The 18,592-nt window shown below is 41.7% G+C and overlaps 2 protein-coding genes across 3 annotated transcripts; both read right to left on the bottom strand.

The window, feature by feature from the left end:
• Window positions 1-2,161: 2,161 nt before the first annotated feature.
• LOC139214604 (protein C19orf12 homolog) lies at window positions 2,162-6,444 on the bottom strand. Of its 2 annotated transcripts, none has more exons than XM_070845494.1 (3): window positions 6,410-6,444; window positions 3,928-4,102; window positions 2,162-3,078 (listed from the first exon to the last, which is right to left on the bottom strand). In XM_070845494.1, exons 2-3 carry the CDS (start codon window positions 4,085-4,087, stop codon window positions 2,822-2,824), a joined length of 417 nt encoding a protein of 138 aa, XP_070701595.1. In that variant the 5' UTR covers window positions 4,088-4,102; window positions 6,410-6,444; the 3' UTR covers window positions 2,162-2,821. The 2 variants fall into 2 exon arrangements, with proteins under 2 accessions (XP_070701595.1, XP_070701596.1); XM_070845495.1 differs by having other exon boundaries at window positions 3,928-4,139; window positions 6,410-6,425.
• A 2,815-nt stretch (window positions 6,445-9,259) lies between these two features.
• Window positions 9,260-15,046, bottom strand: LOC139214050 (sonic hedgehog protein-like). The gene is made up of 3 exons (XM_070844787.1): window positions 14,750-15,046; window positions 13,774-14,035; window positions 9,260-9,927 (listed from the first exon to the last, which is right to left on the bottom strand). Exons 1-3 carry the CDS (start codon window positions 15,044-15,046, stop codon window positions 9,260-9,262), a joined length of 1,227 nt encoding a protein of 408 aa, XP_070700888.1.
• Between the last annotated feature and the right edge of the window lie 3,546 nt (window positions 15,047-18,592).

Here is an 18,592-nt window from a genome sequence, read left to right as displayed (position 1 = left end):
TTTTAGTAAAAAATAGACCTCGGATGCGACAATTTTGGTTCTGTTGTGAGAATTTTTTGAGCTACATCACGACGCATCGAGTTCAGACGATCAAATAGAATGTCAAGAAGTCAATATAGAACACTAGTTAACAAATGGAAATCAATTTCTGATAGTGATGGAACTCACTTTGTTCCCAGAATACCTACTTCACTGCACACAGATGCACCTGCGAACTTTAGTTAGAGAGAGCCTTCAAACAGACGAGAGTATTTTTAGAGTCTGAAGCACTGCCACATTGTCACACTACTTCTGCCTAAATGCATTCATTCACAGAGCACTGCCAAACTGGTAATATTTCTATATTTCTACAATGTATGGCATATTTTCTGTTTTACTGTTATTTACTTCTATCGTAATCCTTGATGGCATATTACATATTCAATTCAATTCAATTCAATTTTATTTGTATAGCCCAATATCACAACAGAGTCTCACAGTGCTTTACAAAGTTCACTGAAATAAACAAGTGTAAGCAAACAAACAATCTAATAAAGAGTCCAGCAGTCGATGAGGCCAGTGGATCAGTCCGGTGGATCAGTCCGAGGCATCACCTGCCCTTTATGACCCTCCTTCTTCGGGAAGGAAAAACTCAAAAAACCCAGTGGGAAAAGAGAAACCTCCGGGAGCACCACAGTGAAGGAGAGATCCAGCTCCCAAGGACGGACAGGCTGGAGCCTTGGACAGACGCACATATATGCACATATATGCTGAGTGCAAAGACCGGCTCTGTCCAAAGGTGGAAGGAGGAAGTCGTTAATGATGCGTTTAGCGCCTCCTAGCTCCAGCTTTATCTTTACCAGACAGATCCGAGAGAATGAATGAGGGTATGTACCAAAACGTCTCACTGTTCTTTAAAGAGCTTTCTTTCACAATGTCGATCCACATTTCAAAGAGGAACAGCAGAATACATCTTTACACTGTTAAAGGCTCCTGAACACTGGTGCTTTAATCTGCCCCTGAGGAGCTTTACTGTAGTTACCATGTTTTAACGATGGTTGCTGGCCCACACCTGTTTATCCATCTATGTCCTGTAGAATATAAGGTACCACATCATTAAAAGACCAGTGGACTCTATCCTTTTGGAAGTCTTGAGATCTCACGTTTACTTATGCGAGGCCCTGGAGATCCTAGACCAACCAGCCCAGTGTCACAGTGTGCCTTCTGTGTTTTTATGTAAGTCAAGGGATGACATTTCATATCTGTTAACAATGAATAAAACAAATGTAGCTGTACACGATCACTTGACAGTGAGCGCTGATGTTCTTTCCTCATGTTTAGATGCAGCACCATGGAGCGGCCAGATGACTTCAGTGTGTTTAGTATCCCATGCCCTCAGCTGGCCAAAAGATCAGTTATTAGTTTTATAACCTGGGTCTTATTTTCATGTTGTAGAAGTTTAGGGAAGAAAGGAGACGCTGGATATGTTGTTGCTTTTTAAATGTGATGTCATTACAACATCCTTATCCAAAAGCTGTTATACAATTTTTTTTAAAAATCAGCATTTTCTTTAAAACAACATAATTATACAGTATAATTGCAGAACTCCCAAGCACTGTCCTGGGGTGTGTGAGCGCCCTCTAGTGGCACAGCTTTCAGACAGATGAATGTTTTGCAGCTGAATCCGTTTGTTTCCACTTCTGCTCTACATCAAATGTGCTTTAGACAAGTAACGACCCAGGAAACACAAACGGGTGACTGCAAACATTTTTGCCACAACATCATCCTTCATGATAAATTCTGAAGTTGAAACAAGCAATACATCGAGATATATTTGTTTTTTGATCAGCTTGGGGATTTGTCACACTAGAAGCGCTGCATCCTGTCTCTGGGTCATACTTTTGTCAAATGTTACAGAGATGTTTGTCAGTCAGTGTATCCACCGCACAAAGTCTATTTATGGCTCATGTGACTAAAGTATTTGGATCAGTCATTGATTTCCACTTTGAAAGTTTGCACTTATCCAGCCTCAGCTGACTTGGTCATCATGTGAAAAAGGAGTGTGCGGTAATTGATGCTGTGGATGATTAAACAAATTTTACAGAGTGTGTGAATGGATCCACGTTAATAAATAAGGTGGGAATAAAATTAAAGCTGAATTTTGAAAAGCAACCATTCAAGATTCAAAGATTCAAAGTGTTTATTGTCATGTGTACAGTGCAGAAACGGGTTTCCCTGTACAATGAAAATCTTACTTTGCCATCCGCACTGAACGCCAAAGAGTGAAAAAGAAGAGGATAGAAGACAACCAGCCATGAGCAGAACTGCTCTGTGGCCAAAGTGTGTCAGCAGTGACATTTGATCAAAGCTCCAAAAAGCAGGTGGACTTCTGGGTTTAGATTTTGTCACACAAGGAAAATAGAATTTCATGAAAAAATTCACTTCACTTGCAGAGTTCTTTAGTTCAGAATTCTTTACTTATGAATGTGTGTATTTTTCTTCCAAATGTTGCCTTTACAACCCGGACAACCTTAAATAAGCAAATAATGAGTAAAACACGATAGCTGTTTTACTCATTACAGAGTGTGGGAATAAAGAGATCACATTATAAATTAGTTTTAAAAAAAGCAGAGAGGAAAATTCATAAAAAACAACAACCTTATTTGTAATAAAGTCACTCTGCATTCATTATTCAGCAACACAGATTTCTATCATGACTGTGCAGACAGTAGGATACACACTCAGCTTGGCACAGTAATGATCCATTATTCAGGTTTTCCAGAGAAGTACAAAAAAACACACTGGGCCCAAAGTTTAGTTCACCTATAACCATAACTCAGTCTTAATAGCGCACCTCTACTCTGAGCTCCTTTTTGATGAAGCTAAGCAGCACAGCCATGACCTGCTGCTTCAGGGTGGCGCTGTTCATCACGTCGGTGATGAGCTGGGCCACCTCCATCAAGATCAGGTTGCCCAAGATGGCCACCACGGCATTGCAGAGCTTCCTCTGCTGGGCAGGAGGCAGCTCCATCAGGACCTGAGGCAGAGGCTTGAACTGGCCGCTCGTCAGCCAGCCCAGGAGACTGCCTATCGCTCCACCTGGTAGAGGCACGAGGGGGTGGGGGGGGTCAGTATAACTCCACTGGAAGCATGTTCTAATATGAGGTAAACCCGCATTGAAGACAACTGATGAGGAATCTTAAAGGATAAGTCTGGTGATATGTGTTTACACTAACTGCCTGGTTCACTGTCACTTCCAGCTGTTTTCAGCTCTGACTAACAAAGTTAGAGGCCAGCTGGTGGAGCCTTTAGCAGTTTAAGAGCCAGGTCTTGTTCTCTTCCAACAGAGCTTAAAAGAGAGTGAGTATTGGAATTTGTATGTTTGCCGTGTGTGTGTGTACCTCTCTCCAAACTGATAACTCTTAAACCTGGCACTGATCATCCATGTTTCTTCTGCCTGAGAGTATAAAACTTTAAGCTTTTTAATAACCGGCCCTGATTTTGTTTCTCTCTTTCTTTCCTTCTTTCTTTGTATGGCCTGTCCTCCTCCAGGTTCTGTACTCTACATGTGACATCTATTTCCTGTCTAACCGTCCTAGGACAGGGATGCCTCCACTATTACCCATCACAAGTTCTCAGAGACTTCAGTGACAAAAGCCCAAATATTTTGAATTTAAAATGATATAAAACAGCAGCAAATCACTGTTGATTCATCCTCTGCTGATCAATAACCCTGCAGTGACTAAGGAACAGGAGGTGGTGCGTTTAAGTACTGTTACAGAAAGCATTGGCCGTGCCTTAAATACACGTATGTCCTTTGGGATTAGTCAGAAAAGAGTTTTCTATTTGGACTCTACAGTCTCAAAGGCCCCTGTCAGTGTGGGCTACACCTGAATCCCTGATCAGACAGCTGTGATGTCTGCTTCAGCAGTACATTAGTATTCTTACCAACAGCAATCCCTGGAGGTCCGCCCAGCAGCCCCCCCACAAAAGCACCTCCTCCTGCTATCATCGCTCCTTTGGTGATGTTCTTCTCCGCCACCTCGATCTGATCATGAACTGATATTTCACAGCACAGACGCATGATGTCATCCACTTGTAGAGCCATCGCTGCTATTAGACACTGGCACGAGAGGAAAGAGGACAGTCAGTGGTCTCACCTAGAAAATAAAGACCCCATCTTTAAGCCTTGGGTCAGACTAGAAGGAAACCTCATTTTGCTCTACAGTTTGCAGTCAGTTAGTTTGCGGTAAGGTTATTATACACATTTGAATCTGTCCTATGTGCAAAAACATAAACTAACACAATGACTTCAAATAGATTTTGACAAAAGGCCACAAAACTGAGTGGGAGCACAGGAACCATCTTCGCTGATATTGTACTTGTCTTCATTTATTTTATTCAATTTATCAGTACTGTACACAGTCTGTCTCATCATAAGTCTTATATTTGATTTCTATAGTTTAACTTCCACTGTTCATGTCTTTGTGTTAGATTCGCTTCTTATTTCCTGTGATTTATTCGTATATTTTAGATGAGCACTGGGAAGACTTTCATTTGCAATCACTGTTGTGCATTAGAGCAGTTTCGAGCTTGTTTCCTCCACCTGCTTCAAAGAAGTGACAGACAAGGAAGGTACAACACAACTGTCATGGAAAACTTGGTTTCACTTTTACTTGTAAGTACAACATGGCCTGCATAGCATAAAATTACTAAAACGTCAAAATGATAATGTAATAATACTAATTTAAAAGTCCCCACATTTTACAATTTTTTCACCAAAATACGCCGAATGTCAATGTAGATACTATTAATTAGTAAAATATCCAAACTCAAAATGTGCGCGTTATTAATGCCTACCATTAGCGCTATTTTAAATTACCAGGTTTCTGAATGGAGTTTGGTAGAACAGATTTGTTAGTGAGCACAGCAGTCACAGCAGGAGTCAGTCTGAGAGGTAAAGCAGTAACACCGACTGTGAGAACAGGAGTTAGGGTAGGTGAGTCACAATAGGTTTGATGTGTATTATTCAGTCCATCATGATCTTCAGCTCATTCTGACATTTCTTTCCTCTCCAGTCCACAGGGAGAAAAACTGAGAAATGATTCATACAATAATACAAAATTAAAGCTGCAAGCAGCGTTGAAGGGCCCTCGCACCTCCGTGCGCGTCGGGGCGTGCGGAGGCTTCGTCCCGTTGCTGGACTCCGACCCTTCCCTGCGCTTTCAGAACGTTCATGTAGTTTGGACAGCGCGTGAAGGACTTACATGTCACTTCCTGTGTCCCCTATGTGGCGCTAGAGAACAGTCACTAATCACATCCTGTATTCCACTATATGAAGTGTTGACTACACTGTGAAAATTTCGTGCAAATCAAATGATCATTGCCATAGACGTGTTACTTCCTGTTTCCACCAGGTGGCGCAATGACTGTGGTCACTAATTGGCATCTAGATGTCTTCAGGTTGGGACTCTTATTAAGCGTGACAAGTTTGAAATAGATTGGATAATGTACACTGAAGTTACAGCAATTTCCTGTTCCATGGCGAACAGCGTTGCCATGGTGACAGCGTCTGACGAAACGTCACGAACTTCATAAATTTGCATCATCTACGTCTTGGGAATGTTTGGATGAAATTTGAGGTGTCTGTGATCAACCTGCTGAGAGAGAAACGTCCGAGAATAAAACATGCACTTCCTCTTGCCACTAGGTGGCGCTATGACTTTGAATGAATATTGACATGTAGATGTCGTCAGGGCGGAACTCTCATCAGACATGTGAAGTGTGGTGCATATTGGATCACGTAAAGTCAACTTATTAACAACTTCCTGTTTGACGGTGAGGGACTGAATTTTGACAGCTCGCCACGCCCAAACCGTTAAAGTTTTGTAGAAACCTTTGATAACTTTTCATCCTTGATATTGTTTCTACCAGCTGACCAAGTTTGAACTCAATCGCTTCAACCCCCTCGGACTACTTCGTTCATTTACAACCCCTATTTTTCACAAATTTTTGACACGCAATTCAAAATGGCCAACTTCCTGTTTGGCTTAGGGCAACGCTCCAAGAGACTTTTTTGTAGATCTCATCGTCCTGCATATATGTACCAAATTCTGTACATGTAGGTGAAACGCAGTCCCGGGGCTAGTCCGCTGAAATTTGCAGGGGGCGCTGTAGAGCCATTTTGCCACACCCATTTATGAGACCCATAAAATACGGAATTTTTCGCCAGGCCTGATGCGTGTGCAAATTTTCCTGCCTCTGCGTACATGTTAAGGCCCCCAAATTTACTTTTGTTCACGGAGAAGAATAATCCGTACACCTCTTGGTTCTTGGGTTCTCGCCCGTTTCCCTCCCTTGCTCGTTTTTCACCCTCAGGTTTCAATAGGGTCCTCGCACCGCTTGGTGCTCGGGCCCTAATAACACTCACCCTGCCTCAGCCTTCACTTCTCTTCTTCTGCTCCGTCGGCTCAAAATGGAGTCTGAACTACCTGAACACTTACTTTCAGGGTTCCTCCCCCTTCTCTACTTACAAGAAGTCAGGTGACTTCAGGTGTGCGAAAGCTCTGGGAGGAGTAGTGTCGTGAAATTTTTCAAAAAATTTCAAAATAAAAGCTCTGTGTTTTTCAAAATACATTTCATCAGATTGTTCATCTGTACATCCTTCAACTTCAATCTGAATCAGTCGGACTCACGGTTTTTGCTCTGTGAGCCTGAAAGCAACAAGAGATCCCCTCAACTCTCTCATTGACTCTCATCTCACTCTCCTCTTCCCCCAATCATCTGTCGTGGCGCTCAAAGTGAGGTCTGTTTAGCAATACAGACGTTGTACGCACCACGGCGGCCCAAATTTTCTAGTTATTATTAATTATCATCATCATTTTTATATTATAGTTTGACCAGAAACTCGAGTTCAGTTTCAGCTCAAGTGTAGCTAACATCAGCTCTGGAAAACTCCAACCAGTGAAGCATTGATCAAACAATTTGATTATTATGTTCTTGAATGTTTGCACAACTAATTCATATAATGCAACTAAGTAGGCACTATTCTGCAGTTTAACATATCCATGGACCACACCTAAACCTAGAGTGCATTAAATATGCTAATGATATATCTATGTTTTACAGCCCTTGGATTGGTGATATAATACATTCAGGGAGATTAAACTGTGGGCTGCCTGGCTGCGAGGCTATACCCAAATGAAGCAATGATTGTCAAATGATTCTTCAGGACAGTAGTTAGTTTGAAGTCAACATCCAGTGTATAAAAATATAATTTATTAATGCCATACTTAATATCCATCCATGAAAATATAATTGGCCCTAACAGTCAGTTAAAACAATCAAATTAACTCTGCATTCATTCACCAGACCAAAACACATGCTAAATTTAACATTTTCATATATTGCATAGACATTAACAACCATTCTGAGCAATACAGAAAAAATAAATTAATTTAGAACCATCTCTCATATATGGTTTACTGTATGTATATATATTTTTTTATCTGTATATTCATATATTTTCAAAGGCTTGTGATCATTACAATGTCAATTCACTGAAAATGGTTCCAGTGTCTTGACAACAAAATAAACTCTTCCCTGACCAGACATGTCATACATGAGCAACATTATTTAGTGCATTATGCCCTTATTTATTAAACATGGAAGTTGCACTGACTTTGATCCTGTCTTTTCCGGGATAAATCACATGATCAAATTGAACTCGTACATGCTGTAAATATTAATTGAGCATACAGTTTCTGACACCTACACTGGTGAGGTATCAGATACTGTATGTTGAGAGTGGAAGAATGGAAGTCATCTGTGCATCTTATTTGTGGCAGTTACATTCATTTGTCTGTCTTGATATCAGTGCTACATACTATATGTTGTGTAGGTCCAGGATTTAGCTTAGCACTAAGACTGAAAGAAGGGAGAAATTGTTAGCTTGCTTTTCTGTAACTTCAACACAGTTTCAAACCGAATATCTCTGGGATGAATATTCTAAAGGGAGGTAGGCAATAAAATATTTGACATATTCCTATGTATCTAATTGCTTCAGTGATTATCACATTACAGGTTGTAATAGTGATTATGAATAGTCAGGAAAGTAACAGAGAAGTTGCATTTACTGTTGCACTACAACAAAGTCAATTTGTCAATGTAAAATTGGTGATTTGGCCATTCGTTGAGAATGAATGAGCAGACAAGTTTAACCTGAAGCAGATTTGGACAGGATGCTGTTCACACAGCTAAAACAATGACAAACTCACTCACTGCTGGAACCCTCCCCCCAGGGCAGAATGTCAACAACCACTACATGACATAACAACATAGCAAACCAGGCTTTGAAGCCACTTTGACATGGGTGGTCAAACCGTGCCGTTACAACGATAGTGTCCGTCTTGTGATGCCTCTATTATGAAAGACACATACATAAATCAGCCATTCAGTGCGATTACATCTGGAAAGTTAAAAGAGCTGCATGACTAAATCATTTTAGGCCCATTCAAGTTAGCATACGCTAACCAGAAGTTAGCCAACTTGGCTGGACCAAGGCTGGGCTTGTGGTCATGTTCTTTGGGTCGCACAATGCGGAAGCATGGATGTTGGATGCATTGCCTTGGTGAAAATGGAACTTGTGTCTATGAGGTGATACTGTTAAATAGGTGTACTAAACTAAAAAAAAACAATAACCAAGATGATTTTCCAAACAACAAAATATGTCAATCTGTAAATGGCAATTCCATTTTCAAACAGGCAGTTATTTTTGTAGGTTTGGCCATCTTTCCTCTCCATAATCACACTCACCAAAGTAATAGCTGAATTCTGAGAATATGGTGTCATCACTCAAAGGACATCAAGTGAACTTAGGGACACAAGCAGTCAGACATTCAGGCAGGTTGTTAACAATCCAAGGTTATCCAATGTTCCTTGAAAGAGAAAACAAAGGTGAAGGTGTTGCCTTGTTTGATTCTGTTATAGAAACTATTTTGTGAGTAGAGTGTAAGTGTTGAGAAGAACAAAAGCCAAAACTTCAAATATAGGACCAAGTTGTTATATACCAGAATTACTCTGTAACATACTGCTATTGGGTCAAAAAATAATACACGTGGGAGGATGTGAAAAACATGACATATAATGATTGTTCTATGAGCATAGTAGACACACATAAAAATCAATTGTTTTAATGTTTAGTAAAGTTTTAATATTGAGGCAAAAACATGTTGTTTTACTCCAGTGTGAACACACAGTCTATTAAACCATATAGTATATCTCAACTTTGTGAGTGAAAAGAGCTGCTGTTCAGAAGCCAACTTCCCACGTGGTGCAGGAGCTTTGGGTACCAGTGGACACCGTCAGCTTGATGCATACCATCACTAACCATCCCAACCAGTGACAAGAATGAGTGCCACAGTCGGACTGGCCTTAAAACCAAGTGTGCAAGGTCATGATCCTCAATCACCGCATAGCAAGATGCCAAAACCTGGTCAACTATGATGGTTCCATGAGAAGTTACAGGTGCGTAAGACCCTTTATACCGCTCCACATACATTTTTGTCACTCTTGCAGGGATCAGGTGGTCTGGCCGTTCATCCCCTGCAACAAGAAGCTGCTTTCCTAGTTTTACATTACTGGCGAACACGGCCCTAATGTCTCTGCTGTTGGTAGCGCTGTTGTTTACAACAAAGACAAGGTGAGCTGGAGTCAGTGTTAGTCGGCGGCGTGGCTCGTCAGTCTCCAGGACATGGAACTCTCGTGTAATCTGTCGGTCCTGGTCCATGAACATAAGAAAGTCACTGTGAACTAGATTTCCTTGTTGGTCAGCAGCCAGCACCTTGTCCCCCGTTTGGAGCTCCTTCAGTGGTTTAGTCCTTCTGTCTGCCAGGATCACCATGGACGAACCAGGGAAGCAACCTCCAGACTTAGCTGCCACAGAGTTTTCTGTAAGATTCAACAGTATCAAATATTAGAGTTAATAATTACATTCAATCACAACTATAAATGGCTTGAGTTAATGGGTGCTGAGTAGGTTCACCTGTTGCAGGTGAGAGAGGCTGAGGAGGATCTCCCCAACCTATAAGCAAAGTCGACCCTTTTTGTTTGTCCTTGGTATATTGAAACATTAACACCCTTAAACAGCCCAAAATTATTTCTTAGTAGAGCTTACACACTGAATTTTAACATATTGAACAACAGGCTCAAACGCTGCAGGTTTCCAGTGCCAGAAGAAGCTAAGCAGCCCCAGAGCATCACTGAGCCACCGCCATGCTTCACTGTAGGCAGGCTGTTCTTTTCATCATATGTCTCATTCTTCCTCCTCCAGACATACTGCTGAAACATAGACCCGAAAAGTTCCAGTTTTGTTTCATCGCTCCACAAAACAGAATCCTTAAACCTCTGGAGCTCATTTATATGGTTTCTGATATATTGGAGCCAACTTGTCTTGTGCTTTTGGCTCAGTAGTGGTGTAGGTCTTGGAGTTCTGGCATGGAGGCCTTCAGTGTTTAGTATGTGTCCTACTGTAGAAACTGAAACCTCAGTGCCTGCTGCCCCCAAGTCTTACTGCAGGTCTTCTGGTCACCTGCCTCCTCAGAAATCTGGTATCAGCTATCAGTAGCTCTTTGTGCCACGTCCAGGTAATGTAGCCAGTGTTCCTTTAGCTTTGTACAATGTAAACTATGCTTCCAACAGTATGTCTAGGACCATTCGCTGCCTTTGCAATTTTTTTGTATAATTGTATTTGTTTGTCCAAAATGCTAAGAGAGGAGATCATTGCCTTGCACAATTATTTTGACTTGGACTTATTTCTATCATGCAACCAAACGTCCCTGTGAACAAAACCCTCGCCAGTCCACGTATTTGATGTGTTTTATCTCAATCACACCTGATGCAACTAATTGATTAATTACATCAGGTGTGCCTAAGACAAGACCTGATTTGCAAATGAGTGCTCTCATGGTGGATTCTATTCAGGGGGTTGAATAATTTTGAGACTGCAGTAGCCATTAAAAGTGTAATTGTGCATTGAATTTGGAAAAAACACTTTAGTATATTAGTTGTGTTGAGCTATTTAAATTGTTCTTGTTTGAGTTCTTCATTGAACACATCTGAAAGTTTGTCAATTTTGCCAATACACCTAATTTGCAATGGGGGTTGAATAACTTAATAAATAAGAGGAACTATATGTATGTTCTCAAATCTAAGTATTTAAGTGTACATGGTTCATTGAAAATGTAAATGGTAAATGGTCTGTATTTGTATAGCACCTTTCTAGTCATTTCAACTACTCAAAGCGCTTTACATGACATCCTCATTCACCCATTCACACATCAATCATTAAGTTGGACGAGACTGTTTTTTCACACACGCATTCACACACTGAAGCTGCTTCAGGAGCAAGTTGGAGTTCAGTGTCTTGCCCAAGGACACTTCAACATGCTGACTCACACACGCCGGTGATTGAACCACCGACCTTCCGATTGAGGGATGACCCACTCTACCTCTGAGCCACATCTGCCCCTATCTGTAACAATTATGTCCATGTATGTCCCTAAAATCAGAGAGTTCTAATGATTGTAATCCACAGACAGACAGCAATCCAGAGAGAAAGAGACTGGATCATGAACACCCCATGCCTCTGCAGTCCATCCATCTTTTGACTTCCACTGGGAGAAAGGATTTCCTGTGGCCTTCTGTGGTGCACTGGGTTGGTGTCAGTTTACTGCTGAAGGTGCTTCTGTGCATAACCAAGCAGATTGTGGAGAGGAAACATTGTCCATGATGCTCCAGAGTTTGTGCAGCATCCTCCTGTCTGAAACCACCACCAAAGATGTCCACGGTTCCAAGATGATCAATCCTTCTGATCAGGTGATCTCCTGACTTTTCCTCTAGTGTTACCAATTTAGATGAATTATTTCAACAACTATTGGATTGTTTAATTTAATTTGCTCACATTAGCATTTCGCTCGATGCCTTGCTGCACCTAAATACAGCTATGCAGAGCAGAAAGCATGGGTGCAGTGCAAAAATGGGCGAGGGGAGGGTACACCCTTGGCAGATCATCAGTCTATCACGTCTGATATGTAATAGAGACAAAAAAATCACACTCACCAATCAATCAAACCTGTATGTCTTTGCACTGAAGGAACCGCTCAACTGATGATGCCATGTCATCGGTGGTTCACTCAGCCCTAACCCAGCTGGAGAGCAAGAACTCTGTTCGCCTGCTTTTTTGGGACTCCACTTCTGCCTTCAATGCAATCATCCCACTGACCCTGGCCAGGACTTGGACTCCCTTGCCCCTCCCTTGGAAAGCTGTCATACAGTGAAGTTTGCGGACGGCAGCAATAGTGGGACGCATCATCCTGTGCGGTGGAGAGCGTCCTCTGCTCCTGCATCACCGTGTGGTATAGCAGCTGATCTACTGCAGAGAGGAAGGCTCGGTGGAGGGTGGTGAGGGCTGCACAGAGAATTGTGGGGAGCGGCCTGCCCACCAACACAGACATTTACACCAGCAGATGAAAGAACAGGGCCGTCTGCATCATAAAGGACTCCACCCACCCTGCACCCTCAGTCGTTGCTCCTCTCCCCTCACGCAGGAGGCTGGAGAGCATCTGGAGCAGGACCATCAGATTGAGCTGTTGAACTGTGGTGGTGCTCTGTAGCTTCCCCTGCTAACTGGAACTCAAACCAGTTACCAACTTGTTATCTGACTATATTGGAGAGCAAAAGTGTTGATAGCTAATCCCTGGGCTTGGGTCGCTATGACACTATATATACGATGCAATGGTAGCAATGCGTCCATCGGCAGAGATTTGGCAATATCATTTCCACTGCAGGAGCTAATCTCCTGTGATCTCAATCCCTTGTGATCTTGCGAATCCAGCAGCCTGGCAAGGTAACGTGTTTTGGGCAGATATGCAGGATGAGAGTGAAATTGTAAACACAGAGCAGGAAGAATTAACTCTAGTATTGTCTCCTGTGAAGAAATTGTTTTTGCTTGCATGGAAGTACCAAATATATAAAAAGATAATAATCAAATGTGATGTGTGGTATGGTTGTTAGAGAACAATCACTGTATTGTGATGTGTATCATTACTGTGATATTAAATTTCATACACCCTAATGGAAGATTTTGGCTGTTTTGGAAGATTACAAAAATAGTTGGCTACAGCTGCATCTGACATGAGAGAGATGTGCAAGAGGAAAGTTTCACATGTGTTTAGAATTGTCTAATATGAATGTACTTCCTGGTACAGTAGGCTGGGTCTTATGGCCTCTATCAAATAGCAAGATAATGTAATCCCCCTTTAGTTGTGTTTCCATGTAGCTGATGCCATGTGTCATAAAGCTTGTTGTGGCTGAACCTATGTCATCTTGGACAAAAAGAAAATCAAGTCAAGGAAATTGATCAAGGACCACATAAAGTGTATACTGCACTTTAGTGGAGTGAAACTTTGCCTTTAACATTTTAGATTAGATTAGATTAGACTAAAAGACTAAAATAAAAGAAGAATAACCAATAAAAGTATGAACAGACATATAGAAAACAATATAAATAAATATTTCATGTCAGAAAAGGAGTATGAAGAAGTAAATACTCGAATCAAATCAAATGTTAGATGTAAATATTCCAGATGTATGTGCACATGCATTGTTTCATTCAGAGATGTTAGTATGTTTTTTTTTTTTTTAAAATCATACAAATCACTTAACCTAAAAATGGCATTTGATGTGAAAGGGATTTAATTCATAGGTCTAATGTACTTACACATATAGTCCACCCACCTGCTTTCACAGAGCAGTGGATGTGGGCTTTGGACTCATAGTAGACCCAGTCAAAGCCCGCCTCCACAGCCAGCCTGGACAGCATGCCGTACTTGCTCTTGTCCCGATCAGAGGTGGTGATATCCACCGCTCGGCCCTCATAGTGCAGGGACTCCTCAGAATGATGGCCATCTTCATCCCAGCCTTCTGTGACCCGAAGTTTAACCCCAGGCCACTGATTCATGACTGAAATAGCCAAAGAGTTCAGTTTGTCCTTACACCTCTGAAAAGGGAGAGACGTGTCATGTTCAGATCATCACCATTTATCTCGTGCGTTTTTTTAAAAACTACGATTATACCATGAGAGTGTCATCTCAATGATCACACAGCCTACAGCGTGAATGACTCTCTTCCAAATTAAACTAAATGACCGTTCCAGTTTATTACAACTTTGTTCATATCTTCATAGTTTTGACCATCTAATAGTCAGCATTAGTAATATCACTCTATCTAATAAAGTTAGCATTAGTAATGTGGCAGTGCTCCCTGATCTCAGCAATTCACCAGATGAGTATAATCTTATTTTACCAATATGAATGATGACACACATCACTATTTGGACCCGTGCTGATGGTTTGATGTGGGCCAGTGATGCTGATGGTGTGTGGTCACACATGGTGTTGCCACAGTGAAGCCTGTGGCTTTTTGCTTTGAGAGTTTATCCTACTTTTCAGCACAAAGGAGAGATACAAGACTTTTCTCTCTGACAGAAGCTCTAAACGGAAACTTACCGACAGATTCAGGAATCACTAACAGTTGCATAACGGTAAAGGGAAGCACACTAACTGACCAGTTCGGTTATCACGGCCGGCTGAAGCCAGCTGAGGATGAACACACATGGAGAGAGAGCCCCCCCTGCACCCACATGTGCCGCTTCACCTGACACCTCACCCTGCTGTTACCACACAATAAATCAGACTGACATATTGTTTCCTACTTGTGTCATGCGCCGGTCTGCGTTGGTGTTCTCTTCATCCTTAAAAATAATATCGGGGTTGTAGTTGGGAGTCAGGTCCTTGAACCTCTCCGAGTTGCGGGTGATCTTGCCTTCGTACTTGCCGCTGGCTCCCAGAGTTTTCTCAGCCACGTTGGGGATAAACTGCTTCAGAGCCAGCGGTGTGAGCCTCTTTGGGTGCCTCCGCTTCCCGTGTCCCCTGCCCGGTCCGCAGCCCGAGCCGTCGGACGCCAGGAGCAGACACAGGGACACCGACAGCATCACTCTCATCAGGACCATCTTTGGCTCCAGGAGGATCCAGGAGGAGGTGACGGACTACAATTGGAGGACTGCAGGTGGTATAACTACTGTAGGTCTGTTTGACTGTCCATCTCTCTCCCTTACTCCCCCTCCTCTCTCTCTTACTCACTCACTGTCTCTCTCTCTCTCTCTCTCTCTCCACACACACACACACACACACACACACACACACACACACACACACACACACACACACACACACACACACACACACACACACACACACACACAACTCACAGATGATAATGATAGCGGTATCTGTATATCTATGTATTAGAATGCAAAGTAGCAATAGTCACATTATGGTGAGGGCAAACTGAATAATCAGCTTTAGCTGATTGTATTAATACTTTGTCTGAAAATACTGGAATCACCCTGTAATATATTCACAGAGCATTTATTGATGAGGCATTTTCATGTTCTACAGCGACAAAAGGACAAAAATCAATAATGTGCAGAGGTGAAGATGGAGCAAGGCTCTTTTTTACCTGACAGAGACCGTTTCTACTTTAAATTAATAAATAAAATTAAGGAGAAAATGTACAGCCTTTTTGGTGCTCTGTCAAGGTCAGGAAATAAGTTTGAAGTTGTGACCTTCATATTTCTGAGGTCTAGTACAGTGATACACTGTCTAATACAGTGTGTTTTCCATGTGCATTTTTCTTGTATAAAAAGAAGTTTCTCCCATGTAAACTACAAGATTAAGTTTAAAAGCCATGCACAGAGAGATGCTGTAGATGGTGGAGGAAAAGATAATGGTTTGGATTAAAATAAGCATGTTAGTTACATCCCATACATAATTGGCAATTGTATATTTATAATTGATAATCAGTTGTGTAGACTGATTATAGAGGGACGGGGATGTGCTGATGTTCTCATTTTGTGATATTGTATCAAATAGAAAACCTGTTACCTGTAAGACATTATTTCCTTGTGACAATCAAAAAATGGGTCTGTCAGGCCCTACATCAATTAACAACAAATGCAGAGGCTCCAGGCATGTTCAAATGTTGGAATTGGAATCAGCATTTCTTATAATCCTGATCCTCAAAGTATGTTAAGAGCCTTAAGTGGGGAATCAGGCTGGTCAGTACTTTTCAATACGAACAGTTTCTTTGGGACCTTTACTCTTTACGTACAAATACATGGGACAATGGTCACTGAGAGATACTGAGTTCTATATAGTTGTGATGGAAAAAGAAACAGCCTATTCTTTTATTAGTATAAAACTGTGTTAAATGTAATTGTGTATCATGGCAGATCCATCTCTGGCTCTGATGTCTTTCTCAGTTCAGTGTTTGACTGCATTCCATTTCAGTGTAGTTGCACTGAGGTGGAGCGTTGAGTCATTTTTTATCATTGATGGTTGGATATTAAGATCCATAGCAGCCAAGCAGCTACTTGAATTACATATGTCTGAGAAATGAGTTGTGGAACTGTCAAGTATAAGCACAACAAGATGGCAGCAAGTTGATACTTCTGTGCTTGCTTGGGGCTTTCACATTAGATCAATCAATAAAGATCCTATATTATGCAAAATGCCATTTTTAGTCTTTTCAAATTAAATATGTGTCTCAGGTATATCCACATACCCCCAAATGATAAGAAAAGACCATCCTTTCTCTTTTTTTTCAGCTTCATCTTTCAGAAAATGTGTGCATGTGAATACCCGGTTTAGATTTGGCTCCCCCTCTGATATCCGAGGGAGATCTGCTATGAATATGTGCTATAGATATGAAATACATATACATGGAGGTGACAAAAACAAAAATTAAATGTGACATGAATGAATAAATAAATAAATTGTGGAACAGTAGAGTTTGAATTAAATTCACAGTCAAAAGTCCTGTTTGATGAATTATATGAAAGTGACATGCACAGAAAATAATTAGAATAAAAAAAACACACACACACATTGAGTTTGAGCCTTGAGAGGCTTTGGTCTATCGGGACTCTAAGGACTTGAAAGTGGCATCAGCCGGCATCGTGGTGTGTACAGGCCGGAAGTGGAGAGCGCGGGAAGGCCTGGAGGTGGCTGAATGTTGGCTGAGACAAAAGGCTTTGGTGGGCACAGTGGCAACTGGTCGAGCTGGGTTGGGAGCCTTCCCCCAACCTAAGTACGAGAAGGCACAGGGCACGGACAAACGGCAACTGGTCCTGAAGGAGGTGCGGGCAGGGATCAAGGAGCAGCGAACCAGCAAGATGGTGGGCATGCAGCACCAGGGAGCATGGACAAGGTGGGAGGGTGCGCTGGACAGGAAGATGACCTGGTCTGAGATCTGGCAGGCAGAACCCCAGCGCATCAGGTTCTTGGTCCAAGCTGTGTATGACGTCCTACCTAGCCCAGTAAATCTCCATCTCTGGGGCATGAGCGACTCACCAGCTTGCCCTCTTTGCTCTAGAAAATGCTCTCTTGAGCACACCCTAAGCAGCTGCTCGATTGCCCTCGGGGAGGGCCGCTACTGCAAGAAGTAGTAGCATCCCAACTTGTATCTCCTGTGAGGGAGAACCCAATCAAGCTACAGATCGTCCTGTTATTCTGTATCTTGTTTAGACAAACATCTTTTAATTCTGGCTGTATTTGTAAGGTGGTAGGAGGCTGATTTGATGAGTGTTTTTATGTGGCAAGTGAAATTTAGGTCTGAGTCCATTATAACACCAAGATTTCTGGCTTGATGAGTGGGTTTTAATTTCATGGGGTCAAGATTAGCGCTGACTTTTAATTTTTCATGTTTGGGGCTCATGAAGAGCCCATATATAAACAATCATGGTCTAAAAGTGTATTAAAAATATGCCTTAAAACTGGATAAACATGAAATTGTGACCGCCCTTCTGGCAGACACACAATGCAGAACCAACTAAATAATCAAATGAGTGGCTCAGCTGCCTCTCACTGTTATTTGTGTTGTTTATTGCGGTACTGTGTGTTACTGTGATACTGCAGCACTAGCTAAGCTAGCTTTGTTGTTATAAGCATGTTCTGCAGGGACCCTTGCTGGTATTTACTTGTGTTGCTGCTGTAATGTTATGTAAATGTGCCTGGAGGTAATGATACAGCTACATGTGAAAAAGAAATGGGAAATAGGAATAAATACTAAACATAAAAGTAATTATACAAATGTTCCTACATACATAGATATATGACAAGATAATGACATTATAAAGCTTTGGCTCTCTGCTGGGACAGGACACCCTGAAGCTATTATGTGACATTGTTAAACTCCATGATTATGCTATTTATTGCTAATAGTGTCCAAAGAAACAGCTTTTGTAGATGAATGCAGAAGGTCAGTCATCTTTACTAAATGTTCAATAAGGGAAAGTAAACTTAGCTACCATGAAGAAGTTGATATGACTTTGCCTCAAATGCTCTAAAAGCAACTAAGTAATTAGGACTGATCAATAAATGAGGTGGAGGGAGAGAGATCAAAGAGCATGAGTGTGTGCTGTATTGTGTATTTGTGTGTGCCTGTGTGTGTTTGTGTGTCTGTGCAGGAGTGTGTAGAAGGGCAATTTGCAAGATTA

This window comes from Pempheris klunzingeri, chromosome 15, assembly GCF_042242105.1.
Source record: "Pempheris klunzingeri isolate RE-2024b chromosome 15, fPemKlu1.hap1, whole genome shotgun sequence".
In the NCBI taxonomy this organism is placed as follows: Eukaryota; Metazoa; Chordata; class Actinopteri; order Acropomatiformes; family Pempheridae; genus Pempheris; species Pempheris klunzingeri.
This window is presented reverse-complemented; position numbering and strand designations above follow the sequence as displayed.

Coding starts and splice junctions, on each gene's coding strand:
- LOC139214050 (XM_070844787.1), bottom strand. CDS start 15,046: ATGGTCCTGATGAGAGTGATGCTGTCGGTGTCCCTGTGTCTGCTCCTG. Junction 14,036..14,749: donor CAGACCGGCGCATGACACAA/GTAGGAAACAAT, acceptor CTCCCTTTTCAG/AGGTGTAAGGACAAACTGAA. Junction 9,928..13,773: donor CCACTGCTCTGTGAAAGCAG/GTGGGTGGACTA, acceptor TGAATCTTACAG/AAAACTCTGTGGCAGCTAAG.
- LOC139214604 (XM_070845494.1), bottom strand. CDS start 4,087: ATGGCTCTACAAGTGGATGACATCATGCGTCTGTGCTGTGAAATATCA. Junction 3,079..3,927: donor ACCTCCAGGGATTGCTGTTG/GTAAGAATACTA, acceptor TGCCTCTACCAG/GTGGAGCGATAGGCAGTCTC.